General features: G+C 46.0%; 1 protein-coding gene across 1 annotated transcript; it reads left to right on the top strand.

The window, feature by feature from the left end:
* Window positions 1-1,148: 1,148 nt before the first annotated feature.
* Window positions 1,149-19,852, top strand: ARL5A (ARF like GTPase 5A). Its single transcript, XM_069861700.1, has 6 exons — window positions 1,149-1,216; window positions 5,145-5,205; window positions 8,478-8,625; window positions 9,869-9,952; window positions 12,267-12,418; window positions 13,349-19,852. The coding sequence occupies exons 1-6, from the start codon at window positions 1,171-1,173 to the stop codon at window positions 13,395-13,397; spliced, it is 540 nt and encodes a 179-aa protein (XP_069717801.1). The 5' UTR covers window positions 1,149-1,170; the 3' UTR covers window positions 13,398-19,852.
* Window positions 19,853-19,903: the final 51 nt, after the last annotated feature.

Genomic DNA, 19,903 nt, shown 5'->3' with positions numbered 1-19,903 from the left:
GGACATTAGGAAAAAATTCTTCACAGAAAGGGTCATTGGGCACTGGCAGAGGCTGCCCAGGGAGGGGGTTGAGTCCCCTTCCCTGGAGGGGTTTAAGGCACGGGTGGACGAGGTGCTAAGGAGAATGGGTTAGTGTTTGATAGGAATGGTTGGACTCGATGATCCAGTGGGTGTCTTCCAACCTGGTTATTCTGTGATTCTATGATTTTCTCTTGTCCTGTTGCTTGTTACTTGGGAGAAGAGCCCAGCCCCCACCTCCCCACAACCTCCTTTCAGGAGCTGCAGAGAGCAGGGACCTTGACAAGCTGGAGAAGCGAACTTGTGAAAAACCTCATGATGTTCAACAAGGCCAAGTGCAAGGTCCTGCGTCTGGGTCGGGGCAATCCTCAGTATCAGTAAAGGATGGGGGATTAAGAGACTGAGAGCAGCCCTGAAGAGAAGGATTTGGGGTGCTGGTGAAGGAGAAGCTGGACATGAGCTGGGAATGTGTGTTCCCAGCCCAGAAACCACCCGTGTCCCGGGCTGCATCCAGAGCAGAGAGACCAGCAGGGAGGGCTCCATGCCCTCCTGTGCTGGAGGACTCCACACTCCCACCTGGAGCCCTGGGTCCAGTGCTGGAGTCCTCAGCACAGGGAGGACATGGAGCTGTGGGAGGGAGCCCAGAGGAGGCCACAAGATGATCCGAGGGCTGGAGAACCTCCTGTACGAGGCTCACACCAAGTTTCTCATCAATGAGCACGCCAAGTCCTTCTCCTCAGCGCTGCTCTCCATCCCATCACCCCCCATCCCGTACCCACAGGACGAGGGGCCGTGGGCACAAACCGGAGAGGGGCAGATCTGGACTGAGCACGAGGGGGAATTTCTCCACAGCGCGTGAGGCACCGCGCAGGCTGCCCAGGGCAGGGGGGGCTGCCCCATCCCTGGGGGGGGTTCAATCCAGGTTGGATGCGGCTTGGAGCCCCTCATCCAGCGGGAGGTGTCCCTGCCCGTGGCAGGGGAGGGGCTGGACGGGCTCTGAGGGCCCTTCCGAGCCGACCCGCGCTGCCATTGGGCGGCTCGGCCCGCCGGGCCCCGCCCGCCGTGACGCGCCATGTCCGCGCCGGGCGAGGAGGAGGAGGAGGAGGAGGAGGAGGAGGAGGAGGGGGGGAGGAAGGGGCGGCCCCGCCGAGCATGGGGATCCTCTTCACCAGGATATGGAGGCTCTTCAGCCACCAGGGTGAGCGCAGGGGCGGCGGGAGGCGCGGGGGACGGGGGATCTCGCCCCCTTATTGAGGGGTCTCGCCCCCACGTTGGGGGATCTCGCCCCCACGTTGAGGGGTTTCGCCTCCATGTTGAGGGGTTTCACCCCCTTCTTGGGCTATTTCACTCCCTTTTTGAGGGATTTCAGCCCCCGTTTTGAGGGATTTCACCTCTTGTACTGAGGTTTCCCTCTTTTCCTGGGTGTTTCCCTCTTTCCCGGGGGATTTCACCCCCTTATCGGGGGATTTCACCCCTTATTCTCAGCGGTTTCCCTCATTTCCTCGGTGTTTCTCTCTTTGTCGGGCTGGGAGGGGTGGTGGCCCCCTTTTTGGGCGATTTCACCTGTTTTTCTGTGAGGTTTCCCTCTTTTCCTGGGTATTTCCTTCATTTTAAGGGGGATCATGCCCTTTTTGGGCGATTTCACCCCATTTTGGGCGATTTCACCCCTTGTTCTGAGAGGTTTCCCTCTTTTCCTGGGTGTTCCCCTCTTTTTGAGGGGGATCTCACCCCCTTTATTAGGGGGTTTCAGCCCCTTTATTGGGGGATTTCACCCTCTTATTCTGAGAGGCCTCCCTCTTTTCTTGGGGGCTTCCCTCTTTTTTGGGAGGAGATGATCCCCTTTTTCGGGGATTTCACCCTCTTTTTTGGGATTTTACCTTTTTTACCTCATTTTAGGGCATTTCACCCCTTTTTCCAGGGAGTTGCCCCCTCTTTTGCTGGAGCTTTCCTTTTTTTTTTTTTGGTTTTTTTTTTTTTGCAGGGTTTTAGTGGTCTTTTGGGGGATTTCACCCCTTTTTCCCTTTTTCAGGGGAGTTACACTGTTGTTCTAAAGGCTTGCCATCTTTTCTTGGGGGTTTTCCTCTTTTGGGGGGGGAATGATGACCCCTTTTCCAGGGTTCTAATCCCCCTTTCAGAGGAGTTACCCTTTTGGGGGTGTTAATCCCTTTTTCAGAGGGCCTAACCTCTTTTTTGGGTTGTTTTCCCCATTTGGGGCTCATAACCCCATTTTTCAGGGACGTTACCCTTTTATTCAGGTTAATCCTGCCTTTCTTGTGAGTTTTACCCCTTTTTTCACAGGTCTAACCACCTTTTCAGGGAGAGCACCCCCCTTTTTTGGGGAGGTTATGCCTTTTTTCAGGGTTTCCTTCCCCCTTTTTTTGTAGGGTTTTCCTCTTTTTTTGGGGAAGGTTAACCTCTTTTTTTGAGGAGTTCCCTCTTGTTTCATGGGGTTAACACCCTTTTCTGGGCGGTTTCCCCCTTTTGAGGGGATTTTGCTCTTTTTTAGGATTTTAACAATTTTTTTCAGAGGGATTACCTTGTTTTTCGGAGGATTTGTATCCTTGTTGGGAGTGGTTAATCCCTTTTTTGAGGGGACACCTGTTTTCATGGGGTTAACCCTCCTTTTTGGAGGGGTGTCTCCCTTTCCAATGAAGTGACCCCTGTAAGGGTTTTAAACCTTCTTTAGAGTGTGTGTTTCCCACTCTTTTTTTGGCAGGTGCCCTGTCTTTCTGGGGTTAGTCCCTTTTTCTGAGAGGTTAATCCCTTTTTGGGGGGATGGAGAGGTGGGTTGTCCTTTTTTTTGAAGGTGTTTCTAACTTTTTTGGAGGGGTTCCTACCTATGTCATGGGGTTTCCCCCTTTTGCAGGGAGGTTTCTTCCTTTTTAAAGGATTTTCCCCCCTTTTTTTGAGGAGGTTACTCCCTTTTTTCAACTGGATTACCCACTTTTTCGGGGAGTTAACTTCTTTTTCGGACTTTTTAATCCTTTTGGGGGGACATTTCCCCTTTTTCAGGGGGATCACCTCCTCTTTCCAGTGGGGTTCCCCCTGTTTTATGGGACTTATACCCTTCTTGAGCAGGTTACTACTTTTTTGAATGGGTTACCCTTTTTGGGGGGGGTTAACTCTTTGTTTTCCTGCTCTGAGTCCCTGGCTAGCTCATTTCCTGGAAGGTGGATGTTCAAGAAGAGGGCTTTGTTGCGCTGTGGTGCGTAGGTTCATCGTGTCATCTTCAGGGTGTGCTTTATTCCTGATTTTGAGTGATAAACCACCATATCTAGCCGCAAATTGCTCATTTCTGGAGTAAACATTACGTCAGATGTGGGACAGGTGTCTCCTCACAGTAAGGTTGTAGTGAGAGTTGTAACTTTACCTGGTACTCTCATCTGTGTTTATAAGGTGTTTATAAATTCGATTAGGATGAACCGAAGTGCCCTGACACAAGCGTGTCGATGTGCCAGTTTTGTGCCTGGTAACGCTTAGTGCAAGTACAACCCAATATTTTTGTCTTGTAGCGTCCAGCCCCTCAGATCTCCTCTTCCAGCCGATTCCCTAACATCCACTATGCTGGCAACGCCACACCAGAAACAAAAGTTCCTAGTTGTGTGGGGTCAGGTAAGCGGATATTTTTACAATATTGTGCAGTTATGCAAAGTTATTAAAACTGGAAGTTCTTTTCGATGGTGTGTGAGACAACTCTGCAAAACCACACAATATTGATAAAACCAAGACCATGAAACCCCACTTACCTGACCCCTCTCCCCTCCCTGTCTCCTCTGTGATAAATCAATGTGAGTGTACTTTGCTGATAGAAGGAATTGATCTCTTGGGCAGACTCCAGAGTGCTGTGGGGAGACCTTGGAGCAGCTTTCCAGTACTGGAAGGGGCTCCAGGAAAGCTGGGAGGGGCTCTTGATCAAGGACAGAATGAGGGGGGATGGTTTGAAGCTGAAGGGAGGGGAGATTTGAGATGAGACTTTAGGAAGAATTGTTTTGCTATGAGTGTGGGGAGGCCCTGGCCCAGGTTGCCCAGAGAAGCCGTGGCTGCCCCATCCCTGGAGGGGTTCAAGGCCAGGTTGGATGGGGCTTGGAGCCCCTGATCCAGTGGGAGGTGTCCCTGCCCATGGCAGGGGGTGGAACTTGATGGATTTTAAGGTCTTTTCCCACCCAAATAATTCTGTGATTTGATGATTCAAATGGCTTTTTCTTGCCATGTTGGACCACTGAGCAGGGGGCAAGGAAGCCTCTTCTCACAAAGCTGTTACTGGCATGAATAGTCCTGTTGAGGCCAAGGTTGCATGTGCAAGGTTGTATGTTGTGCAGTGTAGCTGAGAGCAGGCAGTGTGCACTCATTCTGGAAATCAGAAATCTGAATGTGCTTGACTACAGCAGCTGTAGAATTCAGATTCAGTTTTGTGACGATAGGAAAGAAAGTGCTAAACAGAAACAATAATCGCTTCTGGCATTGACATCCACAGCATGGTCGTGTATGTGTCAGTTTTGTGTAGCACTCATTGGTTCTTCTGAAACTGAACGGGGTGGATGCATACTGTAAAATATTCGTAGGCTGATCTGTTCTCCAGGTGCTAAACCTGCTGGAAGGAAAAGAGGACACTGAGGGAGATGGGTGGGTCACCCTGCTTACAGTGCAGATCGGTGCTGCTGTGGCTTTTTAACAATTCTTGGTAAAGGGGTTGAGATGTCGCAGGTTAATGGCAGTACGGCCTTGGAAATGAGCATTTAATGTGTGAGCTGCTGTAGCTCTGGGGAATGGGTAGTACAAGCTGATACAGTGTAAAACAGCAAGAAGCTTGGGAAAGTGTTCCAGTGCGAGATCGCTCTCGCGGTTCGGAGGAGGAAAAAATCTGCATGTAATCTGTCAGAAATCTGTTCCTTTAGATACGCAGGAAAACCCGACAGCTGCTTACCTTCTCAGAACAGCACACGGGTTCGTACGCCTCCGCAGGCAAACGGAACTGTTAGGTACGGCCTGTGAAATGTGGTCCCTGAAGTTCAGCAGTGCCTGCTTAGGAAATCGGTCAAAAATGCAACACTAACCTTGTTTCATAACAGCTGTTATCATGATTGCATAGTGAACGATGTGACTGACTAGTCATGTTTTTATTTCAGAGCACAAAGTAATCATTGTCGGTTTGGATAATGCAGGGAAAACGACTATTCTCTATCAATTGTAAGTATTAGCTGATGATGATGTTTCACTTACCTCGAGGTGTGCTTTGTATACATTACTCTATCTTGTTGTCACTGCTTTTCCTGCTAGTTTTCATTTTGAGAGCATTAAACTAAACAGTGTAGGTGGCAGTGGGTCAAAGCGTGTGCTTGGAGTTTGAAAAGGTCTCTGTTTCGCCTGGGATACGAATGAGGTTCTGTCCAGAGCTTTAATTTATCAGATTACATTGCTATTACCACTTAATCACAATGGCCCGTGGTGTCACCAGGCAGGCTGTTTGCCAGCTCCATAAAGTATGATTGTATTGAGGGTTTGCCACAGGACAACGCTGCTGAGCGGATCCGTGCTGCAGCACCTAAATGCTAAACAAGTTGTTCTGTGAGTAGCAAGGCACTGGAGCCTGACCTCTCCCTGCCACGACTCGTGTCCTGCATACCAAGATGTACTTCCATGACTTCTGTGGCACAGGATGAAGGTGGACAGCTGAGCACCCGCGGAACGCAGGATAAGACAGCTCTGTGGCTGGTGGCCACCCGTGCTGCCTGGCTGAGGCTTTTTGTGAGCCTCCAGCGTTGGTAACTGTTGTACAGCTTCCACCTTGAGTAACGACACTGACTTGTGTGTATTGGGCATTAACTTTGCTGGAGGCTTATGTGAAACTTGTGTGAGCTTCCTATCTCTGGTCCTCAACTGCATTTTGATAAAGGGTACGTATTTGTCCACAGACTCAGGAGCCCTGAGGTGGGACAGGCTGCCCAAGGTCTGTTTGTGCTAGAAACAGACTGGCAATTTCTCACATGAAATAGTCTGGTATTCCTGTGTCAGTATCGGAAATAATTCCTGTTAAGCGATATGAACACGGCCATGCTGGTCCAATCTTACATAAAAAAAATATGCTTTCTTAAAATATATGGGTATTGTCAAATTACGCTCTGCTTTTGCCTTTCTGAAGTGTGAAACTCGTGCAGCATTTGCAGCCACTCTTGCCCTAGCACGCTCTGCAGAGAAAGTGAAAAGATGAAGGTGGCTGTTGCTATTTACATCAGGAGTGAGAAATTGTAAAAAGCATAAGTAGAATGAAGAATATTTTTTAGGACTGGTATCTGCTGCAGCCGAGGGCCATCCTTGGTACTTTTTGATGCTGCTTGAGTCTTTCCACTTCCTCCACAAAATGTCTCAAGATTCTTGTCATCAACTTATTTCTGCTGTCTCAGTGTTTTCTTTTCCCTTTTGTAACTGGGCCTCTATAGGTCTCCTTTTCCTTTATACCCATTTTAGCTCACAGGACTTCCCCTTCTCTCTGCTTGTACTCCCCTTCCCTTGTCTGCGACTCTGACAGAGCTCTGTGTGCATACTCCTCTGTTCCTCCTGCTTGACAGCTCCTTAAACCTTCCCTCTGTCTTTCTCTATCCCATTTATTTTCCCTGACCATTTCTTTGTGGCAGATAAGCATTCTGAGCATGAATATATTTAACTCTTTCTATAAGAGATGGGCAGGGGTAACTGTTGGTTGTCGTGCTGGCTCTTACTTTGATGTCCTGGAGGGTCACACTAGGCGTTGGAGCAGTGATTCTTCTGTTGGATCGCAGCAGCTCCACATGCACTTCGTTTCTTCCTGTTCTTACTCTGATCTCCTCCTTCGTCTCGTTTACCAGTAGGATTTTGTGATCAGGTACCTGGAAATGCTGTTAAGCTTGGTGCTTACCTTGTTCACATGGGGAGGAGGGAAAAACACAGCTCAAATGCGAAAGGCTGCAGGTTAAGTCACTGAAAGGGAGTTCATGATACATCTTTACTAAGCCCTAAAATAATTCTGCTAAAACCTATTTCTAAAGTATGAAATCAGGCACAGGCATCTTCTTATCGTTGTTATCCTGAACTTGAATTTACAATTCTTTCTTCTAATCCTCTTTCCCTTATATAACCTCCCTCAAATGTGTACAGTGAGAAGGTATCTTGTTAAGTGCTGATAAGACACTGGTTAATAACCAGGATTCCTTCTCAGAACACTGCACCATCCCTTTATTTACTCGGTTCTCTGTATCTTCTTCAATAAATACTCCAGCGCTGTTACAAGTCTCAAATTATTGTCACTGTAACTGAAAGTTCTGCCAAGACTTCAAGAAGTGTTCATATAAAATGAAAAAATACATCATGATTATCAGAAGAAAAAAGTCCCCTAGGGAGGGACTTTTTCCAAGAGCCTGTAGTGATAGGATGAGGGGGAATGGCTTTGAATTGGAAGGGAAATATTTAGATTGGACGTTAGGAAGAGATTCTTGATGATGAGGTTGGGGAGGCCCTGGCCCAGGCTGCCCAGAGCAGGGGTGGCTGCCCCATCCCTGGAGGGGTTCAAGGCCAGGTTGGATGGGGCTTGGAGCCCCTGATCCAGTGGGAGGTTGGAATGGGATGGGCTTTGAAGTCCCTTCCAACTCAACCGTTCTGTGATTCTATGATAATGAAGGTCTCTGAGAATGGCTAGTGGTTTCCTTGAAGCTGCCTTTTTTTTTTTTTTTTTCCCCCCATATCCCATGCAGTAGAGTTCAAATAATTTGGTTTTCGGGAGCATCCAGAGTATCCACTCAGTTATCACTACTGATGTGAAACTGGTTGTCTTAATGACAAAGTTGCACTTGGTATCTCTGAAGTATCTCAGCAGTTTTGAAACATTTATTGTCTGTAAAAAGTAGTTCTTGGGCTGTGCTGAAGGGAGAGAGAAGGGAGTTTAGACATGAAGGAAGTATGCTCTTGGCAGCCTGTGCAGGACCAGGAGCGAGATGCAGTGCATTTCACCGAGCTGGGTGATGAGTTCTTGTTTTTCTGCAGCCTTGGAAATCTTGTGGCTTTAACCACATTCTTGAAGCAAAACAACTGCGCTCTCCCATGAGTGCCAGAATCAGCCTGGAAAAAGAAAAGCTGACTGCTCAGAACGGCTTCAGAAGCAAATATTCCTTCAGCTTTATGATTGAATTATTTAATCATGAATGCTCTCAAAGCTTTATAATTTGATTATTATGTAGTTCACTGAGTCCTTTTTTTATTGCTGTTTTGATTTATTTTTATTTTTATTCGCCTTCCATCATCAAACCTGTCTCTGTTTGCTGCATAATAAGCATTTGCTGTAATTCTCCCACTAAGCTTTCTACCCTGGAATAACCATTGACTTTAGCTTTTGTGGAATTAGGTCAGTTTGAAGCCTGAAGATGCTCAGTAACGTGGGTAAGTTGCCAGTTCTTGCTGTTTCTCATCGAGCTGCTCTCTTCCCTCTGCAGCTCCATGAACGAAGTGGTGCACACCTCACCCACCATAGGGAGCAACGTGGAAGAGATCGTGGTTAACAATACGCGCTTTTTGATGTGGGATATCGGAGGGCAGGAGTCCCTCCGCTCTTCGTGGAACACCTACTACACAAACACTGAGGTGAGCACAGAGGCTTCACTTGGTGTAACTGTTGTCCCCTCCTGGGGCCCGTGACTACTCTCTCTCTGATGCAGCTGCTCCAAACCCTGTGTGGCTGCTCAGGAGTAAGGCTGAAAGCCCAAAGGTTTTCCTCCAAGGCTGTAGAAGCTTTTACAAGGTCCCATGATCAACGTATTTAAGTGCCCCTGAGAGTTTTAAGAACTCTTTAGTGATGAAGTTGCAGCTCATGGACCAAACTTGATTAAAATAATGACTTAAGTGAAGGTTTCCTATGTGTAATCAAATGTGGGTTTAAAGCAAACGTTATTTTTTTATAATCATATTATCATGGAATGGTTTGGGTTGGAAGGGACCTCAAGGGACCTCTGGTCTCACCCCTGCCATGGGCAGGGACACCTCCCACTGGATCAGGGGCTCCAAGCCCCATCCAGCCTGGCCTTGAACCCCTCCAGGGATGGGGCAGCCTCGGCCAGGGCCTCCCCACCCTCACAGCAAAACATTTCTTCCTAAGATCTCATCTCAATCTTCCCTCTTTCAGCGCAAAACCATTCCCCTCATCTTATCTCTGCCTTCCCTGATCAAAAGCCCCTCCCCAGCTTTCCTGCAGTCCCTTTCAGTCCTGGAAGCTACTCTAAGGTGTCCCCCCAGCCTTCTCTTTTCCAGGCTGTACAACCCCAACTCTCTCAGCCTTTCCTCATATGGGAGGTGCTCCAGCCCTCTGCACGTCTCCAAGTATTAACTTTCTTCTCCCCTGCTTCCCTGTACAGTGCTGTGATGTGTATCTGCTTGTATGCACTTGACGTGTGGGGTTTCTACATCCCTTGCAAATATCTGTTTGCCTGTTAGTATCTAAAGTAGCGGGGAAAAGCTGACACAAATTGAACTGTGACAAATTATTCAAGGGATCTGTGTGCTGCCTCAATTATCTTAAGCAAAGAACAAAAGCAGGTTGGAAATTATAGAGGAACGCTTGCTTTCAGTGTAAATTTTGCACTTGAAAATGGAAAGTCAAAAGATGTCAGAGATGCCTTTGTGAACAAACTATGACCCGAGCTGTAAACCATCCCAGTGCTGTAGGTAATCACACTCTGCCTGGGAAAAGTGTGTCTGGAATAGGATGATGTCTGATAGTCCCTCTGGCTGGCTGGGTAACGTGATGGGAGCAGTAATCTGTTCTGCTGACAAGCGTGTCCCCACAAGGATAGAATTCCTTCTCTGACGAATAACTTTTTGCTTTTTAAAGTTTGTGATAGTTGTTGTGGACAGCACGGACAGAGAGAGAATTTCCGTGACTAAAGAAGAGTTGTACAAAATGTTAGCGCATGAGGTGAGTAGACCCTATCTTTTCCTTGTCTTAGTATTTCTCGTGGGTAAGAGCTGGGTGACACCTGTTCAGGGAAGCAGATCGCACGCTGTTTGTGAACTTTCTCACTCACCTGCCAGCTGGAGGCCGACTGGAATGGAGAGGGTTCCCTACAGTCAAATGCAGTGCATAAGTTAACAGTCACATATTCGCAGCTGCGGGTGGCACTCTGTCAGGGCTCTCCTGTTCCCATGAGAGGCTCTTTCTTTTCTGAAGCTCCCAATAAAGCTGGAAATTAAAACCAAATTACTGAAGAGAACTCCACAAAAGTAATGTTTCAACTTCCAAGTGCTTCAGCAAAAGAGACGTAGGACCTATTAATGACTTCTGTGTTTCCTCTACTTCAGTCCATGTTAATGGCTGAATGAGAGCGTTCTAAAAGTACATAGATTCCTTCAACAACTTAATTACTGGGTTTGATAGCTTTGTGGTTGCTGGATGTTTTCTGTTTTCACAGTGAAACAGTTACAGCCTTAATAACATGTCTTATAGCAACCAACTATAAACTGAAGAAATTATCTGCCTCTGGCTATAGTAGCTGAAGTTCCACTTGTCTGTGGAATTAGAATCGTAGAATCATAGAATGGTTTGAGTTGGAAGGGACCTTAAAGATCATCTAATTCCAACTCGCTTGCCGTGGGCAGGGACGCCTCGCACCGGATCAGGCTGCCCAAGGCCCATCTAACCTGGCCTTGAACCCCTCCAGGGCTGGGGCAGCCACAACTTCCCTAGGAAACCTGTCCCAGTGCCTCACCACCCTCATTGTGAAGAGTTTCCTCCTTGTGTCTAGTCTAAATATGCCCCTCTCCAGTTTAAAGTCATTGCCCCTAGTCCTCTCACTCCATGCCTTTCTAAAAAGTGCCTCCCCAGCTTTCTTGTAGTCCCTTCAGGTACTGGAAGGTGCTATAAGGTCTCCTTGGAGCCTTCTCTTCTCCGGGCTGAACAACCCCAACTCTCAGCCTGTCCTCATATGGGAGGTGCTCCAGCCCTTGGATTATCCTTGTAGCCTCCTCTGGAGCTGTTCCAACAGTTCCATATCCTTATGCTGAGGATTCCAGAACTGGACATCACACTCCAGCTGAGGTCTCACAGGAGAGGAATAGAGGGGCAGAATCCCCTCCCTTGTCCTCGACAGAGTGAGAGAATAACGTGCTAACTTGTAAAGACCCTCTCTAAAACTGGGCCCTGTGTCAGGCTCTAATTGAGCTGCCTGGGTCTGACTGGTGGATACTAGACTGACGTGTAAGCCAGGGAGCACCCACTGCATCAACTGAATGTCCTGAAGGATTTAATCTGGAGCCCTGATTTCTGTTGAAGATGTGTTTCCGTAAATCTGACTTCTGCTGAGACTGGCAAGGCAAATCTGATGCAAACTGGATCAGTTTGTGTTTGATGACTCTGGGGACATCGAGCTTCCGAATTTAAGTGTCAGAATACAAAGATACACATAAAATTGACAGCATTATATCCCAAAATATTACATCTATATTTAAACTACAGTCACTGTAGTAGCTGACCGCAGGAAGGGCAAAGATTGCCTCTGGCTTTCATTTAGGTGATCGTGGGAATCTAAAGCGTTTGAGAAAACACAAGTGCTTTTCCTGGTGGCTTGAATTTCTATTTTTTGCCATTTAAATTAAAGCTGTGTTTAATACATTACAATAAAGCAGGCCTGGTGTTGTTGGTTGTGGTAGGATGTTCCTGGGGGGCTGTTGCTGTTGCTCCTGCTGCTGTCTGAATTGGAAGTTCAGTGCTGTGCTCTTCAGTCCATTGCAGTTAAAACCTGCATCTTCTGTTTCGTAATCTGTAAGGGGAGATGTGGAAGTCATTGACCGAATTTGTACTGGAAGCGTACTGGAGTTTAAATATTGCATGGGCATTATAAAGAAGTTTATTGTAGCATGCTTGTTCATGCAGATGTCTGTTCTTTGATTTATGGAGGATGCCATGGTTTGGATGCACAGGTAGGGATGAGCTGTGAGGTTAGAGTTAAATGAGCGTTTGAGGTGTGTGATGTTTTTGCAGCCTCCCTCTGAGAGGTGCCTCTGATCTTCATGGAACACAACAAAACAGGTCTGTGGCTTAACAGATCATCTGAGGCAAAAGCTGGACATTGGGTCTCCTGAGTCAAAGGATTTTCTGAAGCTGCAGGTCAATCAGCCTGCAGGGTTTTATAGTTTAGGCCTTTTCGCCAGGGCTTAAGATTCTCTGCGTTGGCATCGAATGTTTTGTCTCTGAGGGCTGATTTGTAATCACCTTTTGTCTCCTTTCCCCCTAGGACTTAAAAAAAGCGGGTTTGCTGATCTTTGCTAACAAGCAAGATGTTAAAGAGTGCATGACAGTAGCAGAAATATCTCAGTTCCTGAAGCTGACTTCCATTAAGGATCACCAGTGGCACATTCAGGCGTGCTGTGCGCTAACTGGAGAGGGGTAAGAGCAGTTGTTCTCTGTAGGAGGGGATTTTGAATTGTTTTGGTGTTTTTATTGTTGTGTTTGGTTTTCAAATGTATTCCTCCCCTCTAAATAATAATGTTACACTTAAAGGTCTTGGGGCTTGGAACACTGATCAGGATGATCTCAAAACCAGCATTCACATCACATCATAGAATCATGAAACGGTTTGGGTTGGAAGGGACCTCAAAGCCCATCCTGTGCCACCCCTGCCATGGGCAGGGACACCTCCCACTGGATCAGGGGCTCCAAGCCCCATCCAGCCTGGCCTTGAACCCCTCCAGGGATGGGGCAGCCACCCCTGCTCTGGGCAGCCTGGGCCAGGGCCTCCCCACCCTCATCATGAAGAATTTCTTCTTCATGTCTAATCTAAAGCTTCCCCCTTCCAATTTAAAGCCATTCCTCCTCATCCCATCACTCCCATGCACATGTAAAAAGTCCCTCCCCAGCTTTCCTGGAGCCCCTTCAGGTACTGGGAGCCTCTATAAGGCTTCCCTGCAGCCTTCTCTTCTGTAGGCTGACCAACCCCAACTCTCTCAACCCATCCTCATACTGGAAGTTCTCCAGCCCTCGGATCATCCTTGTGGCCTCCTCTGGACTCTGCAGTCTTGCCTCACAGTAATAAAACTTTGTATGGTTTGGGCCTTACAAAATTTCCTCTGGTTTATTAAGAAAAGTCATAATTAGAGAAAACTGCAGCTATGCTGTGCTCTGAAGTCTCTCAGCTGTAGGTTGCACGGATAAGATCCAGGAAATGCTGCGCTTGGGAGTGAATTGTTGCTGCAAGTGATTCCGTCAGGCATAATTGCAGAGTTCTTAGGACAAATTTAAATTGGTGACATGGAATTAATTTTGAAGTTATCCTTAGAAATGTTGTATTCCTTAACAACTCTCTCTTTTTTTTTCCAGACTGTGCCAAGGACTGGAATGGATGATGTCAAGACTTAAGATCAGATGATTTTTAATGACCTCCTTGCACAGACATTGCTTAAAGAGAGCTGTACCTGTGGTTACCTTCACAGCAGCAGAATTACTGGGTTAGATGTATTTATACTGAACCGATTTCAACTTTATTTTCTACATAGATGCACACACATGTATGTGTATATAAATTAAGACCATTCAGCGAAAAGAAAGATGCAGCTGAGGCTCTGCTTTGGTTTCTTGCTTGTTTTCCTCTGAGGATACATTTCAAAGCTGTGATCAGTCTTCTTCCCAAGATACAGTCACTCAAACAGTCCGGTGTTGGTTGTGGTGAAGAAGAAGTGAGAGGAAGAAGCTTTTTGTTTTGAGTTTTACTATTCCATTGTGATCCTCTCTGGCTGAAGACGTTGGCTTCATTACTGCATTGAATTAGCAAACAAATCAACGATGTAGAGATCAACTTTGCAGTATTTTTAAGGTTACTGATGTTACAAATGCAAACGTATTTTCCTGTATGCATACTTGTACATAGTTGTGTATATTTATACCTCAATTTTAGGTTGATTGCAGTCTGTTCAGACCAGTGTGTAAAGGCAAATCAGCACTAATATTTGACATCGCCAATGTGTCACAACTTCCTTCGTTACCTGTATGACTGTAACGCCCACCAGACACTTGGCTCGGCACCACTTTATAGTGCAAACTCTCTGTTTAGGCGATTGCTTGTTTCTCATGTCACTTTTCAGTTAGGGAGGATGCCAGAACAGGTTGGGGCGAATGGATCAAACTTCCAGTTACAGTGTCGGCAAACAGTAAACATTTGCCAAGGAGCTTAAAATGAAACGGATCTCTTTTTTTTCACTGTGGTTGTCATTGCAGTAGGTGATTCTAAGAGGTGCATGTCACATGCTCCTGTGGCACTGCTTTTCCTTTCTGGCAGTGCTGTTCTGTTATGATTCGAGTCTGGCAGAAGTACCTTTAGCTGTCATAAAGGGAAAAATGTCATCTTTTCTTTGCTCTTAACCAAAGAGGAGGCACAAAAGTGTGTTTATAAGTCCCGCTGGCATCTTTCAAAAAAAGTCATGCTCTGCATTAAGTGTTTTTCAGAGGAAGGCTCACTTCTCTCTGGTAGCGTGAAATATCTATGTGCAATGGATGGAACTGGGTTGGGGAGGGGGAACAAAACAGATGACACTACTTGCAAAGCCATGAGTGACCCCTTGATCATGCTCCCACAGAACGTGGTCCTTCTTGAAAACATTACTCCCTTGCGTGATGCCCAGGTGAGTTATAAGGGAGTGTCGCAACACTATGAGATTGTTTCTGCTTACTGTTGTGCCTGATGGGATGGATGTCCTGTACGGAACTTGTTTGGGATCACCATTTTAAAGAAGACGGGCTGTTCAGTGGGGTGACGGATGGTTTGAAATGTCAGTATTGTGAAAATAGACTTTTATGTTGGAGATGTGTGTTTGAGGAGTACAGCAAAATGAAATAAAACTCTGTTTGTAACATCCTTCCCTTTCCCAGCTCGTGCACCTGAGAAGGATGGAAAAGATGTTTTAAAAAACCAGCTTAGTTTGAAAGAAGGGAGGCAACCTCAAAAGTCTGTATTTAACAAAGGCAGGTAAAGAATTTACCTTTTTAATGTATTTTTGGTATCTCTGATGCTCACTGCCTGGGGAACCTGTGGTCTTTGTTAAACGGTGTACATGCATATATTTCTAATGCATGCACATGGATATTGCTGTTTAACTGGTGTATTGCAAACTATTCATGTCTGAAGAAACAACAACTTAATGCAAAGGCGTTCTCTGTTTATCTGGTGGTATCTTCAAGAAATGACCTCTGTGCACACTTGCTTATGAAGTGGAATTGTACATTTTCTAGTCTTAAAAGAGAGAAAACAGGTATGCTTATAAACCTCAGTGTTTGGGGGTTGAGGCTTATGTCTGTCTTTCAATTCCTTTACAGTATTTTGCTTTAGTTCTGTTCTGTACTGCATACTTCTGCTTGAATCTGCACAGGTTGTGCATATTGGGTTTTTGTTTTTAATAGAAAGAATGGTTGCTGTTAATGAGAGGAAAACCACGGAGCTGATATTCCCATATCTGCTTCTCACTGAAATGTACTCCTGCGCTTAATTGCCTAGGATTTGGGACATCCATGTAATGGAAGTGTGGTGGTTAATCCAAGTATGGCTCATGTTCCACCAGATGTGTTTACTCCTTTTCCCTCTCCTTATCCTGGCCACTTCCACTTTCCGTGACCTCTAAAATCTGCAGGGTTCACTTCATCTCTACGTCACAAGCGGCAGCAGAGCCTCATGGGGAGTTGATACCTGGATGCGTGGAGGTTGCCTGTTGGGACAGGGACTTTGCCTCCCTGAAGAGCTCTTAATCCATGGGGTAAATCTGTGTCTCTGTTGGACAGTGAACAGCCCAGCCCTAACCCGGCTGCTCAAGAGGTGTGTGCCACGTCATGTGTAACAGTGAGTTGTCTGTTCCGCCTGTATTGTTATCCCAGAGTATTCCAGAGAGTGGAATCGCTCTCAGTAGCTGCAATTGAGTGGTGACCAACTCTTACTGGTGCATCTGGTCCCTGTAGCAATCCTGACTGGCAATTAGGAATCAGAGGAAGATACACCTTCCTTTTAAATGCTGGATTTATAGTCCCTAAGGATGATGGAGTTTGTAGGAGCTGGGAAACTGCCACCCCGGTGATGATTCCAGGTTCTCACTGGGTGTGGCTGGCGTGATGGTGCTTTATGTGCCACCAAGGAAGCAGATGTGGAGTAGTGTCATCCAGACATGGCAGTGATTGCAGGGAAGTGTGTGGGTAGCATGAGAACAAGTGTGTTTGCTCAGATCCTGATGAGATCAGCAGTGGAAGAGCACGTGAGTCTGTAGCCTCATGTCAGCCTTGTGGCCGTGAGGGCCCTCTCCTGTGTTCCTCACCTCCTGGGTGAGGTTACACGTGTTTTTGCATTCAGTCACCTTGTAGAGCAGGAGAAGAGCAGGTGAACTTCTGACCACGCAAACCCTTGTTGTATGCGCTGCTTGCTTGCAGCATTTTTCTTTTCCCTGTAGGACAATTCTTATTTTTCTCACAGCTCTGTCCTTAGAAAAGTGAGTTAACTTTGCATCGATGCTGCTTTCAACTCCACTGTGTTACTGTTTGGGGGTGATTGTCTTAACGTGAGTCATGACCTTGATTTGTATGGTTTTTGTGTTTCCCCCTCTGCATGTTGTCGCCTGTCTTTCAGGTAAAGCTCAAGATGATTTTCCTTTTGTTCTTCATGAAATTCGTTCTTGGGATGTTATGGAGAAAAAGGGAGCGGTCTTTAAAAACGGTTATTGCAGTTTATGCTGCAGGATGCTATTTTACTCGCAGAAACTGTAGCACTAAGTCATAGTTCAGTGATCTAATACTTAAAATGTCTCTTTCTGTGCGTTATGTAGCATGCGCCTGGGTGTAGGGGGGTGTGATGAACATATCCCATGGGCACCTTCCCCAGTCTATGCAGCTCAAGTGCCTAAAACTAATTCAGTGACCGATGGTTTTCTTTCTGTTTCCTTTAAAATAGATGTAGTCCTATAAAAGCATCTAAATGTGTGTGTTTTCCCCTCCCTACATGCTGTTTTAAATGTAATTTATGATGAATTTATTTGATAGTGTTCTTTCTAACATTCCAAGCACTTTTCAGTTTGTCAGACATCCCATAGCTTTGGGAGAGGAAGCACTAAATTTGTCTGTGTAGCAGGTTGGTCAGCTGGAATTCTTTTTAAGGAGCTCTTGTTTATATAACTTGACCCAGGAATGCTTGGCCTTGTGAGCATCCCTCTGTAAGCAGTTCCTCTCTGCTGGCCGGTAGAACACTAACTGTGCGGCTGTCAGACTAATTATGGCTGAAATACCATTTTCAGCTAATTGAAATGAGCGTAATAATAAGCCTTTAAGTGGTGAATCGTTGAGCATTACGGGATGAGGATGATTTGATGTCATGAAGAATGGCAGTAAAAGAAAAACGTCTTTGAATGTGGTTGTGATACGCATCATAAATACAAATGTGACTTGAATCAAATCACTGCAGTGACTACATTAAATGCACAAAAATGAGAAATTAAAGCGGCTGTCACTGTAACTTTTTTACAATGGACTTCAGAATCACAAGCAGAAATTCTATTCTTGTCTTACTGGCATTTTACTGGTTAGGTTTTATATTGTACAGACGCTTTTTGAGGACGTTCCTCACTGTGGATAGAGCTTTTGTCATAACAAGATCGTACATGTGTGCCGCCCTCAGCCTTCTAAGCCAGAGCTCCTGTGAGTGAGGGCACCATTTGGGTGGGGTTTTAAGCTTTTCCTATTTGTAAATTCAGAAGACATAGCTGATACTGAATTCAGTTAGAAAATGGTGCTTTACCTGGAAGGCTGTAAACTGTTCTTTGTGAATCATCAGCTCGGCATTACTCTTGTCTAAATCCTTTTGGTATTGAACACTGTGCAGGGTAGAGGAGGTGGCCGAGAAAAGATGCATTGTCCTGCAGAGAACTTCAAAGGTTAAGAATGCTCCCACCCCCACGAAAATCTTCAGATTGGAAAACCTGAGCACTTTTATGGCTAATAAAATGAAGAATTGGCAGTACAGGGTGGAGGAGTGGGAGCCGATTCATTTCAGACTGTGTCCGTATGATGTTTTCAGGAACACGTCATCTACTTTTTCTCACTGCTTTCTTTTCCCAGGCCTTCAGTCCCATTGCCACAGCGCTGCCCTCGGCCTGTGCTGCTCTGATCTAAGTGCTGCGGGCTCTCTGGGAGCGGGGAGTGATGTCAGAGGGACCTGAGCACTTTGTCCTTAGGCTCTGCGAAATCTGGGGTTGGACTGCTGGTATGTTTATAACCCCAGCTCAGGCAATTTTGGCAGCTAAAACTGAGCGGTTGAGGTCCCAATTCCTTTCCCTCCCCACCCCTAGGGAAAGGAGAAAGGGAAAGGAAAGGAAAAAGACTTGTGGTGGGAAACTAAAACTGCAGCTTTAATGAAATAAAATAATATAATAATAATAAAAAATATATAAATCTATGAGATCATGCCCTCACCCCTTGCTGACTGTGCCCCCACAGGCACTGCAAGCAGACACAAGGGGAAGGGTCCAAGGCTGGGAGAGAGCTGGGAACTGGATTCAGGAATGCGTGGGATCAGGGGCAGACAGGCAGACGAGGCCTTCAGTGGTCATTGGTGATCAAGGACGAGAGTGAGACCCTCGTGGTCTCTCAGTTTTATCCTGAATGTGACGTGTATGGGATGGAATCTGCTGCTGGTCAGGTTGGCGTCACCTCTCCTGTCTGCCTCTCCCTGCAGTGCAACCTCTTTTTGCCCCTTTAGCTTACGGCTCCACCAGCTCGAGGGTGGCTGTTTTCTGTAGGCATAAGCGCAAGCACTGGCCTTTCTGCATCCCAGCCCTGTGTGCTCACTGCCAGAGATAAACCCTGTCTGAAAACCATGCAGTCCACTGTCAGAAAGTGGAGTTACTGAGATGAGGAGGAGCTGAAGTCAGAAAAACTGGCTCTAATTTAGCTCAAACCATGACAACTACCAACCTCCAACACTAAACCTGTGCTTCTTTGGGTGTAAGGTGAACATCTCAGATCACTAACCTAACAACGTTGTTCCCTTCCAGCATATTCTTTGTTACGAATGCGAAGTCCCCATGTACACGCATCAATCGTATCACCAGGGTCTTGTTTCTTCTGATCACTTGTATTTTGTACTGCTCTTGCTGAAACGTTTGTCGTCTTTCTGAAAGCGATGCATAAAGTATGTGGCTGGCACTGATTCTGCAATAAAATGTCATTCCAGAATGTATAAAACTATTGCTTCAGTTGGATATCAAGGCTTGTGAGGGCTTGAGCACTGGTGTGTCTGAAATTTCAGCCTGTTCATTAAAGCAAATCAGCTAAAACTTTTTATAAAGCTATTTACTGTAATAAAGCTCAAATATGATTCTATAAGGAACTTTTCCCCTGAAATTTTATCATGACACTCCTTGAATTATTTCCCCTCTTGCATTTTTCTGTCTTTTAAAATCTGATTTTCATTCAGTTGAAGGGGGTTCGTCCAGTTCTTGTAATTCTTGTTGACGAGGTGGAACACAAATGTGATCTAGAGCTGTGTGCAAGCATAAATACTCACTTATAGGTGACTCCAGAACTGCTAATTCTTGGAAAACAACTGGTATTTATTAATTTAAGATGAAAGCACTTGTCAAAATGTTACTGTTTGCATTAGATCTTTTGTGTTGATTCTTTCCAAGCATGAATTTGGTTTCTGACCGAGTACATGGGGTTGTTGGGGTGAAATGTGCTGTTCTGCCAAGCCTGTGATGTTGAGTTTGTACTGGGAGGTTGGTGTTTGGGACAAGGTTGGTAATAAATGTGCGATGGTTGATTTTTAAATGGAAAGGCAATTAAAATTTGTGTTGAAAAGTTCTTTCTATGAGAAAATGTGAAATTCCAATCGTGTCCCGCTACTACACAGTT

Source organism: Phaenicophaeus curvirostris, chromosome 7 (assembly GCF_032191515.1).
Source record: "Phaenicophaeus curvirostris isolate KB17595 chromosome 7, BPBGC_Pcur_1.0, whole genome shotgun sequence".
Classification (NCBI taxonomy): domain Eukaryota; kingdom Metazoa; phylum Chordata; class Aves; order Cuculiformes; family Cuculidae; genus Phaenicophaeus; species Phaenicophaeus curvirostris.
The sequence above is the reverse complement of the archived record's forward strand: the minus strand, read 5'-3'. Positions and strand labels throughout refer to the sequence as shown.